The 12,242-nt window shown below is 36.0% G+C and overlaps 1 protein-coding gene across 1 annotated transcript; it reads right to left on the reverse strand.

Moving 5' to 3' along the window:
• Positions 1-549: 549 nt before the first annotated feature.
• Positions 550-8,281, reverse strand: LOC135636285 (uncharacterized). Its single transcript, XM_065147935.1, has 8 exons — positions 7,985-8,281; positions 6,644-6,820; positions 5,379-5,613; positions 4,865-4,926; positions 4,725-4,769; positions 3,797-3,918; positions 2,191-2,296; positions 550-869 (listed from the first exon to the last, which is right to left on the reverse strand). The coding sequence occupies exons 1-8, from the start codon at positions 8,264-8,266 to the stop codon at positions 834-836; spliced, it is 1,065 nt and encodes a 354-aa protein (XP_065004007.1). The 5' UTR covers positions 8,267-8,281; the 3' UTR covers positions 550-833.
• Between the last annotated feature and the right edge of the window lie 3,961 nt (positions 8,282-12,242).

Consider the following 12,242-nt stretch of genomic DNA (forward strand, 5'->3'; position numbering starts at 1 on the left):
TCTCCATGACCTGCTGTTATAGCTTAACCTGCTCATGATCAAGGAAGTGGATCTGATTAATATTATGATCTTTTGCTGTTGTTGATGACGGTAGGGGATTTCGATTCCCCTCATCTTCCTTGATGCCTTCAGCCAACTTCTACAAAAGAAACGACTCCAGACTAGTATTGACTTTTTATTTCCTAAATAGCATCAAGAATATTCAAATGAAAAATAATTTTTTTACGATAACTTAGGAACAATGTACAAAGTCTTAATATTGTTTCGATCCGTTAAATCTTGATTTTATCTTTTATTTTCTTATATCAGATCTGGTAACCTATTGCTCTTTTCTTTTACTTGTGTTGTTTCTGAATGAACAAGCTTCTATAGATTCTTGTGCTCCAGAAAACAAGTTGCCACATAAACCATATGAGCATAAGCCTTGATACAACAACTATGCTAATGTGAAAGTCATAACACAAATGTAATCATACTCATTATTCAAACAAGTGGATATCCATCTCCACCAAGCTCAATTGTTTTAAGCAAATTTGTTGCAAAAACCGATTTCTTAGAAGCTGATAAGCATAAGCATTGATATAATTCTGCTAATAAAAAAAAAGTCAAAGCACAAAAACAACATACTCATTACTCAAACACGCTTGACATCCATCTCCACCAAACCGAATCAGGTTTTTATGCATCCCCTTTACATGACAAATGTATGATTATTTGGCGAGATTTCTTTGGCACCACATACTACAGAATAAGTAATTCATTACATGGTGATCTACACATCATGGCTCATTGAGTCATCAGTTTCATGGCATTCTTTTGCAGCAATGTCAATATTATCCGAATACCTCCTCTTTGCATATGGGACATGCCTGCAAAAAGGATCTCATTAACATACAAAGTTACAAACCTTCACATTTCAGGCAATGTTGCAGAATGCATAATAGATGACAAAGTATCTTAGTTTCTTGACACTGCTAGATGAACTAATGGTTGACATTGGGATAGCAATGATTTCTTATGCTATATTCTACCATATGAAAGCTCTAAAAGCTTATGCTCCATACCAAGAGAAAATGTGTTTAGCTTTCTGTAATATAGACTTCACTTGCAGCAATATTTCATCTACTATCTGAGTGCTGCTGCTGAGATAGTTAGATTCAAAGCTCAATCATGTCAATTTAGCCCCTTTCTTTTGTAACTACTCTAGTGCAGTAGCAAGAAGAGATAAATGATTATTATTAGTAGTATTAGAAGGGTCAGAGGAGATCTTAAAATATTTTAAAAGAAACTATAAATGAAAATTTAAATACATTTAAGTTTTAACTTAACTAAAGATATGACTCTTTACGGATTTCAACGGTGATAAAAGATTCATGTAATCGACTCAAATAGTTGGGACTTTATACCTTTGGTGGTGCTGTTGTTGTCTTTTATAGTATTTTTTTTTATTCACTTCTTATATCTTTTAGATCTTCTTTTTATCTAAACCATAGACAAAATGCAGACCAAAACATGGGATGTGAATGGACCAACATTCTAGATAAAGGCTTGATAGGTTGCAAATGTAACTGCTCTGGGACTAGACATATAGAACAATCTGTTTCAATGAATCCAAAATGTGGTGTCATATGTTCAATAATGAATTTTTTCTACGGCTCATATAAAAATAGGTCAATCAACTGAGCCAGATGCTTGTGGCCTCCTATAGGATTTTCAACCGTTCTGGGTTGTTTTTGCCAAAAACTGTGTTTTTGTGAGAGAGAGAGAGAGAGAGAGAGAGAGAGAGAGAGAGAGAGAGTTCAGATTCTGCTGTTGTCCTGTAATACAATCAGGTGAGCAAATCCTGACTGCAAGGTTCTATTCTGAAGTGCAGAAAGACTTCTTAGTTTTCATTAATAACTAAATGATGACTAAATTTAGGGACTTCTAAACTCTAGAGTACTATTTGGTCGGGTAAAACTCCTTTGGTTAGTGTTCAGAATCATCAGAACATTTCCAGTTCAAGTTTCAGGTCAGCATTGAATTTGATATTTTCTTGTACAGCTAAATCTAGACTGAAAAGTCTCCCTTCGAAGACTAACATATTGTGAATGATACACATGTTTGGTTGCAATTTAAATGAACCTAAATTTTCTTTAACCACAGCTAAAAGGCAGGTGATACTTATAGCAATGTCATATAACATCTTACCTTATTGAACTCCAACCAACGAATGATACAGTGTGAATGATAACAATGTTTACAAGGCAACGTAATCAACCATTCTCTCCTATAATTCGTTTTACAAATGACACATCTGCACAAAAGAAGTCATTGTTAGTATTCTAAAAGAAATGTTTATAGGAAAGCATACAAACATTTTAAAGAACATTTTACAATCATTTCCCCGTGCTTATGCCACCAAAAGAATTTTGTTTTGTTTGTTGAATATACATAAGAACTCTTATCTATTCCAATTGAAACAAACCTACTTTGAAATATCACAATTGCATCAACTACAATAGTTTTTTATTTTGCTCATTTGTTGGAGTTATCAGTAGTGAACATATATATAAGCATTTTTCTGTGTCATACTTCCGAGATTTTATTACCTGAGCAAGCATATTTGATCATGCCAATTGATGTACCTTCATGACTAGAATTCAAATGGTTGTCACTTAACAAAACCTTTTTTTTTTACTGCATTCCTTTTCTTTCAGAGAGGAGTTGTTACTTGGTGTGAAGTGTTCCCTAGCAAGATCTGATTGATTTTTGTTTTAGTTGTAGCCAAGCGATGCAACTTCTAGATCAACTATATTAGTTATTTACTTTCACTTGAGATTCAGAATTCTGGCTACAACATTTTCAGAAGCATTAGATCAAGAAAATGAAATACTAGCCTCATATCATATTCTAGCTTAAACTACTTGAGATTTCCTCCATTGAATGCATATGTTGGAATTATTCTAACAGCATGCATGCATACATATGTGCAAAGGTGATATGATTGAGGCCTCAATCTTTCTTCTATGACTCTACCTAAGTGCATATTACAGAAACGGTCATCCAGTACTGAAGTAATTGTGTGCTGCATGACAAAATCTGGCTTCGTTTTATTAGAGGTCACTTCATTACTTTAAATAAGAAATATATGTATGTCTTCATAAAACCTAATGAGTTTCCTTAAAAAGACTACGATTGGTATCACATTTTTCTGAGCATATTTAGAGTGCAATGTTGCAATTCAAAGAAAAATTAAGATACAGATCAATAGGCAAATAAGCTGCAAAGTCCATATCTGGTTGTACATTATATTTTAAAGGTCAAATTATACATATACACAGAAAGGTCAAATTCTTTAGATTTTTTCTTTTATTTTCTCTCAGGTTGTCTTCCTAGGAGCTCCTTTTGACTCTCATTTATCCGTTAGTAAAGGGAAACAAAGTGACATTCAAAGGAGTGAAATTAACAAGAACATGTGTCCATGTAGTGTTTATCACTTCATGAATATTAGGATATCCTATGAAGCATGGTCATTGACATAGAAAACAGACATGATTCATGATTCAATACAGACACATCAACATGGCAGATCATGTAAGAGGACACAACAACATGACACGAATACAACAATGAATATATGCATATTTTCTCAGAATTGTTTTATTTTGTACAGTTTAGAATTCCTATGATCATCATATAAAATTTATAAGAAACAAAATATCCATTAATATTGGTGGCACAGTTCACAAAAATGCTTCAAACATGTATATAAAACCACCAAAGAGTAAATCAAGGATCCAATCTATAGACATACTCCTCATTTTTGCCTTTTGAGAAGAACCCGCATTTGTGCTTTAGATCTCGCAAGTAAGATATAAGCTCGTCCGACAACCCTCTGCTTTCATTACCCATTTCTTCCTCTAGTGATTGCAATTGCTAAATACAGTAAATCAGAGTTCAGTTGAATTGAGGAATATATAACATACATCTAAAAGATGTAGACAATTAATTAGATGAATCATTGCAAATGAAAACTAAAACGACAGTCTGCACAGGCCATTTTTGGTAGAGTTCACCAACCATTTTTGGTAGAGTCTATCAATAAGGTCCTAAACTAAATTCTTGAATGGTCAGTTCAACAATCACATTTGCTGGAGATCAACGTGTCTTATATGATAGTAGAAAATGTCTGAACCTTTAACTATGTACAATCATGTCTGTAATCACTTGCTAAAAAATCATGACTGTAATCTGGCAACTGCAAACAGACAAGTTTCTCCCAATTTGTAGGTTGGAATTGTTCATTGTCGTCTATATGTTTCTTCCTATACAGAACACCACAGACTCCATATCAAACATGCACAACAATACTGAGCATCACACAGCAAGAAAATATTATCAAACAAGATTAGTGATGTCCAGATGATTGTTCAGAGTTATGTAGTCCAGCCAATCTACCTATAGAAGTTCCAAGTCTTTTAGATATCATCTCAAGTAGGACATGCTAATATAACAGTCTAAATGGAAAGATGAGTTTCTCCATGTTTTCTTTCGAATTGGTAATAATACATTGTTTTTAATTTCAGTCTGTCATGTTAGCGGTTACACCCACTGAAAACAAACTGAAAGTTCAAAATCAATTTAGAAGCCAGAAATATCCCTGAGAAACAGAAATGTTTGTATGTAAAGGAAATTGCGAAGCCTTTCAAGGGACAGGGTCTCTTGAATACAGACTAGCATACCTCATAAGACATTTCATCTGGGTCAATGCTGTCTTGCCTTGTGACCTGCATATTGCAAAACAATTACCTCAGATGCATGATGCATGATGTGACACCAGGAATTGTGATTATAAAGAAGGATGGAAGGAAAAACAATGAACCTGTCCAGGAGAGTCGGCAGAAGAAGATCCACCATTGATGGTGGAAGACTCTGAAATGTTTTCTGCTATAAGAACCATAAGAATCATATGAGCATAAGTTATTTTATAAATAAATTGTCGAGAATAATATGACAAAAATTATTAAATAAAATAAAGATTATGAATAATGTGAGCAAACTTTATTTTTATGATATAATCACTATGTAATTATGTAAAAACCTGTTTATTAGGAGGACCAACTATACTGTTATAAAACTTTTCTAGATTTCATACAAGTAATAAAGTACTATTCTTCTCTATAATGAACAAAATTTAGCTTTTCATCTATCAAACTAGAGAATTATCCTCATAAATTTCATGGTTGTAATGATATGCTTAAATACCCTGCATCTTCATAGAACCAGCAACCAGTTGGTTCTGCCATTGCTATGATTGCAGCATAAGAATAGATATCATAAATACAGTAAGCAGTTAAATCTGATATTTTTAGAGGCAGATTTGAACAAAAATTCACCAGCTTCTGACTGATTTAATGCACTGAAAGATGCATCGGCAGGCAAATTATCCAGTATTTCATACTGCCGAGCTATAGCTTCATCAGACGTGAATTCTAGTGGGATATCAGTGGTCACTGAACTGCTGCCACCATTACTGCTCTGGCCAATCTCATGATTGGATCTAGATTCACTAACCGAAGCATGGCATTGATGTTCATGAGAATTTTTCTGGAATGACTGATAAACGATTTCCTGCAGAGAATAGTTGCAAGAAAAAGTTACTTGGTGATAAGTCCAACTCATTTCAAGCTGTGGAACATCAAATTATTAGGTTTCCTCCCCACAAAAATTGCACCACGAATTAGTGACATTATAGTGTTTCTTACTTAGCTGATTACTATAATAACCATCATTGCAGTGTCTCTCAAGTAAGAAGATAATTTCATATGCCAGTCTGCTTTCTAAAAGACTCGGCAGAATATGAAGTAATCCAGAAGTTTGGGTAAAAATCCAGGCACAAACATGGCACTGATATATAAAACAATTCTTCTTAATATCTGCATTTATTTTCTAATTATATATCTAAGAAACAATGATGAGCTATATGATCAATGATTTTTAGAAAAAAAATATATCAGGTTTTTCTCAGAGGCTGGATTTGTCAGTGGTTCAACAGGTTGACCTGCTTGATCCAATTGTGTCTTAAAAACGATGAAACTGCAGAGTTTTCTCATTCCCATGGTGTGGGTTGTTGGACTGAATAGGCTTGTGTAAATGTTTCCCCTTCTAACATCTGTTGCAGTCTGGTTTCCCTTGAAAAATGAGAAAACAAGGGAAGGAAAAAAAAACGAAGAAGAAGAAAACATGCCCCTATCAACTCTCTTTTCCATAGGTCAATGTTTTTAACTTTTTTATGATCTTTTTCCTTTTTAAAAAAATCAAAACAAAAAATTATCAAGTTCAGGAGGACAGACATCTCCATCAATAAGAGGAATAGGAGAAAGAATAGGAACAGTGGATGAGGCAAGGTGATGGACATTTTAGCCTCCGGATTGTCTTCTGTGATGCATTACATTGGGCAATGGACAATAATAGTAGTCCAATATAGGATTGAGTATAGCATATTAAATATAGTTTTACGTCAGGGAGGGAAATTAGATTAGCCTCATAGACAAGGAGATAAAATATATGAAGTTGTGAACCATATATGGCTGAACCTTAGATGCCATGCATGAGTAACCAATCTAAAAGTAGGGAAAATAGAAGTCAGAAGAAGACCCACCTGAACTGCAAGATCATCAAAATCCAGGAGAAATTCTTCAGAGATCTCTTCTGAGACATTTGGTACCATAGTGTGTAGACGGTGAATTGCCACATCCTGCTTCTCAACAATCTGATGTTCCATTGTCATGATGGCCACCTTGATCAAAGGTTCCCCCTGGTTCTGAAGGATTATTAGCTAAAATTTTATCAATTGCAATAAGTGACACAAAAAGACATGCACCTCAGTTTTGAAAAGAACCTTCCGTGATGTAGTATATTTGAAGATTACAACACCAGAAATATTATACAGTAACTTCACCGTTAAGTCGATTTACATAGACATTATTAGTCTTTCTCGACATGGTATGTAGTACAAAATGAGTTTTATACACCAACAAAGAGAGGGCAACCTGAGACCTATAAATAAATATACAACTGCCATATTTACGTTAATCCTCACAGTGAAAACCATATTGCAAACATGAAAAGGAAAAAGCCTGATAGAGTTCAATCAATTATGACATCGAATCAGGAAGAGGAGAAAATTTGATGACAGATTAAAAAGCAACAACAAGAAACAAAGAGGTAATCAACTAGTCTTTCCTAAATAATTTCATACTCTTTAATTCAGTCCTGGTTTCATGCAAAGTTATATTTCGGTATCTCAAAATTGGCATTATCATTTGTCAATATTAATCGGTAAAATATTTGCATAAGGTAAGAAAGTTCGAACCCTGGGTGTGAATGAGAATTATTCTAGTGATTGTTAGTCCTCACAAGGCTCCATACACATACCTCGATAAAGTATTTTCCCAAATATTTGGCAGGGATAACCTAACCTTCAGTTGAGAATAGGTCTTCCATGCTCTGGATGTTCAAACCTATGATGAAAGACCTCTGCAAAACATCTCAGACATGTTCTTGATTCGAACTGTTTGATTCATCTTCCAATTCGATTTGTATTCATATAGCACAAAATTCTGCCAACTTACTCCTCAAGAAGAAAAGAGAAGACAAACGAATTAACCAATTAGGATGCTGCACATTCCGAAGTAAAATATAGAAAAACCTTTTCTTGATTGTTTTCTGCTGAGCCTTTTTAACTCATTGTTGCTTCCTGACATATCAATCACATCAAGAAAACACCAACTAAAGAACCAATCTAATGGTTGAACCAAAGATTATAACGAAGTTGTGATCATCTTCTACCCAAGAAACAAAGATTGGTGCAACAAAAATAAGAAAAGGAATTCCAGATGACACCACAAGAAGGCATCAAATTCACTTTTTTAGATCAATCAGTTGTTCTTGAAGACTCGGAGATCATTCAGGATGGAACTTAGATGAGAAGGAAGCTCACCTTGTCTGATGGGTCTTCTCCTCTTGTTAGCCGCTCTGCCCTCTCCCTATAGAAGAACTGTGAGGGTTTTATATGTACATATATATATACAGAGAGAGAGAGAGAGTGGTGGACGGCGGGCGTCAAGTGGGCCGCGGGAACCACCGCGTCCTCATCGCTAAGAGCGAGTATCTTACTCGCTCTTCCTTTGGCTTCTTCCACCGTGGCCGCCCTGCACCGGCCACCTGCGTGGCGCCATCCGATAGGTTCCGTGATCCCCCTTGGTTGGACTTCGTCCTCCATGGCCCTGTTGACGTGTCTCGGCGAACCCGAGCTGGCCGTCCGTTCCAATTGCGCTTTCCAAGAGACGACCATTGCCAAGTCAAAGTCTTTCTTCTTGGGACCACTTCTGTCATCATCTTGTGGCCATGGGAGCAAGTTTGGGATTGAAGCAAATCCAAGAAGACGACTTGGGGGGGGGTCAACAATCTCTCTATTGTATATTGTAGGAGGTGATAAGATTAATCATGTGATGCATTTACACAACTGAGGTGAGGAAGAACATGCACCATGTTCATAGCCATTCTCTGGCTCCCTCTGTATCTTTGTGCCAAGCACTAATTTTGACCAGGACCATCAGAGTCTTCTAGTAGCCATATGAATGATGATGGATCATAAGAGCATTTATTATGGCTGATTGAACTGTCTAAACATCAGGAAAACAACATATTGTGGAATATGTCAGGGCACCATTCTTTTACCTTCTCCTAGAAGAAACCAGACTTCATGAAAGACTGGTCCACAGCCATAATTCTGCTGTTTCAAGATTGATGAGACTAGCACATGGAAATCCTGTCAACCAAGTACCAAAAAAAAATCCTTTGATGGTCTTGAGCTCATTGATGAGTGACCACATGAGTGATGAAAGCATCAAGGGATGGGATGATCTAAAAAACAAATGACTGACTTGGTCAATGTAATTAATGGATGGATGAAGGTGTCAGCTGGAATTAGAATCAATCAATCTAACCAGGGGAGTGTATCCACTCAGACAATATCTGCTCTGTGCAGTTGTCTATTACAATGTTTATTGCTAACTGGTTATAGAGAACTGATCTCTCTCTATTTGTGACAACACAATAAACATCTCCAAGGCTTTAGTCATCTGTTTCTCTTCCTACTTTTTAGCTTGACATGGAAATCCTGTCAACCAAGTACCAAAAAAAAATCCTTTGATGGTCTTGAGCTCATTGATGAGTGACCACATGAGTGATGAAAGCATCAAGGGATGGGATGATCTAAAAAACAAATGACTGACTTGGTCAATGTAATTAATGGATGGATGAAGGTGTCAGCTGGAATTAGAATCAATCAATCTAACCAGGGGAGTGTATCCACTCAGACAATATCTGCTCTGTGCAGTTGTCTATTACAATGTTTATTGCTAACTGGTTATAGAGAACTGATCTCTCTCTATTTGTTACAACACAATAAACATCTCCAAGGCTTTAGTCATCTGTTTCTCTTCCTACTTTTTAGCTTGACATGGAAATCCTGTCAACCAAGTACCAAAAAAAAATCCTTTGATGGTCTTGAGCTCATTGATGAGTGACCACATGAGTGATGAAAGCATCAAGGGATGGGATGATCTAAAAAACAAATGACTGACTTGGTCAATGTAATTAATGGATGGATGAAGGTGTCAGCTGGAATTAGAATCAATCAATCTAACCAGGGGAGTGTATCCACTCAGACAATATCTGCTCTGTGCAGTTGTCTATTACAATGTTTATTGCTAACTGGTTATAGAGAACTGATCTCTCTCTATTTGTGACAACACAATAAACATCTCCAAGGCTTTAGTCATCTGTTTCTCTTCCTACTTTTTAGCTTGACATGGAAATCCTGTCAACCAAGTACCAAAAAAAAATCCTTTGATGGTCTTGAGCTCATTGATGAGTGACCACATGAGTGATGAAAGCATCAAGGGATGGGATGATCTAAAAAACAAATGACTGACTTGGTCAATGTAATTAATGGATGGATGAAGGTGTCAGCTGGAATTAGAATCAATCAATCTAACCAGGGGAGTGTATCCACTCAGACAATATCTGCTCTGTGCAGTTGTCTATTACAATGTTTATTGCTAACTGGTTATAGAGAACTGATCTCTCTCTATTTGTGACAACACAATAAACATCTCCAAGGCTTTAGTCATCTGTTTCTCTTCCTACTTTTTAGCTTGACATGGAAATCCTGTCAACCAAGTACCAAAAAAAAATCCTTTGATGGTCTTGAGCTCATTGATGAGTGACCACATGAGTGATGAAAGCATCAAGGGATGGGATGATCTAAAAAACAAATGACTGACTTGGTCAATGTAATTAATGGATGGATGAAGGTGTCAGCTGGAATTAGAATCAATCAATCTAACCAGGGGAGTGTATCCACTCAGACAATATCTGCTCTGTGCAGTTGTCTATTACAATGTTTATTGCTAACTGGTTATAGAGAACTGATCTCTCTCTATTTGTTACAACACAATAAACATCTCCAAGGCTTTAGTCATCTGTTTCTCTTCCTACTTTTTAGCTTGACATGGAAATCCTGTCAACCAAGTACCAAAAAAAAATCCTTTGATGGTCTTGAGCTCATTGATGAGTGACCACATGAGTGATGAAAGCATCAAGGGATGGGATGATCTAAAAAACAAATGACTGACTTGGTCAATGTAATTAATGGATGGATGAAGGTGTCAGCTGGAATTAGAATCAATCAATCTAACCAGGGGAGTGTATCCACTCAGACAATATCTGCTCTGTGCAGTTGTCTATTACAATGTTTATTGCTAACTGGTTATAGAGAACTGATCTCTCTCTATTTGTGACAACACAATAAACATCTCCAAGGCTTTAGTCATCTGTTTCTCTTCCTACTTTTTAGCTTGACATGGAAATCCTGTCAACCAAGTACCAAAAAAAAATCCTTTGATGGTCTTGAGCTCATTGATGAGTGACCACATGAGTGATGAAAGCATCAAGGGATGGGATGATCTAAAAAACAAATGACTGACTTGGTCAATGTAATTAATGGATGGATGAAGGTGTCAGCTGGAATTAGAATCAATCAATCTAACCAGGGGAGTGTATCCACTCAGACAATATCTGCTCTGTGCAGTTGTCTATTACAATGTTTATTGCTAACTGGTTATAGAGAACTGATCTCTCTCTATTTGTTACAACACAATAAACATCTCCAAGGCTTTAGTCATCTGTTTCTCTTCCTACTTTTTAGCTTGACATGGAAATCCTGTCAACCAAGTACCAAAAAAAAATCCTTTGATGGTCTTGAGCTCATTGATGAGTGACCACATGAGTGATGAAAGCATCAAGGGATGGGATGATCTAAAAAACAAATGACTGACTTGGTCAATGTAATTAATGGATGGATGAAGGTGTCAGCTGGAATTAGAATCAATCAATCTAACCAGGGGAGTGTATCCACTCAGACAATATCTGCTCTGTGCAGTTGTCTATTACAATGTTTATTGCTAACTGGTTATAGAGAACTGATCTCTCTCTATTTGTGACAACACAATAAACATCTCCAAGGCTTTAGTCATCTGTTTCTCTTCCTACTTTTTAGCTTGTACTAAAAAAACATGGGAGTGTTTGAACAGATTGGTACTCTGGAAGATAAGAAACATGCTTTTTTGTAGCTCACTAATAGCATATCTGATAGGTGACTGAGTTCTAAGACCATTCATAGATTTTCCATCATTTCTTCCCTTTTTTAGCACACTCTGTTCTACTTTTTAGCTTGTACTTCAAAAACATGGGAGTTTTTGAACAGATTGTACTCTGGAAGATAAGAAGAAACATGCCTTTTTGTAGCTCACTAATAGCATATCTGATAGGTGACTTGTAAGGCCATTCATAGATTTTCCATCATTTCTTGTCTTGTAAGAATGTCATGTGTAGTGAAATTACAGTAAAGAGAGCATTTCAAGCATCATGTGTCAATATAATTTTCATTGGATGATCCAAAAAGATCTTTAGTTTGGCTGACATACCACTTTGTGGAACAGGTTAGGATAGGAGTGAGAAACTGACAATTCTTGTTCTAAAATTGGATTCAGGCCAATGAATGGAACAGGTTGCAATTTATAGGATTTGTAAGATGATAATATTTCTATGTAATCTGATCAGCATATCCTATATATGAGACCACCACATCTGATCACCGAACCAGAAAAGAAGGCATGTGAAGCTTCAAGACA

The sequence above is a fragment of the Musa acuminata genome, chromosome BXJ3-4, assembly GCF_036884655.1.
Source record: "Musa acuminata AAA Group cultivar baxijiao chromosome BXJ3-4, Cavendish_Baxijiao_AAA, whole genome shotgun sequence".
Lineage (NCBI taxonomy): Eukaryota > Viridiplantae > Streptophyta > Magnoliopsida > Zingiberales > Musaceae > Musa > Musa acuminata.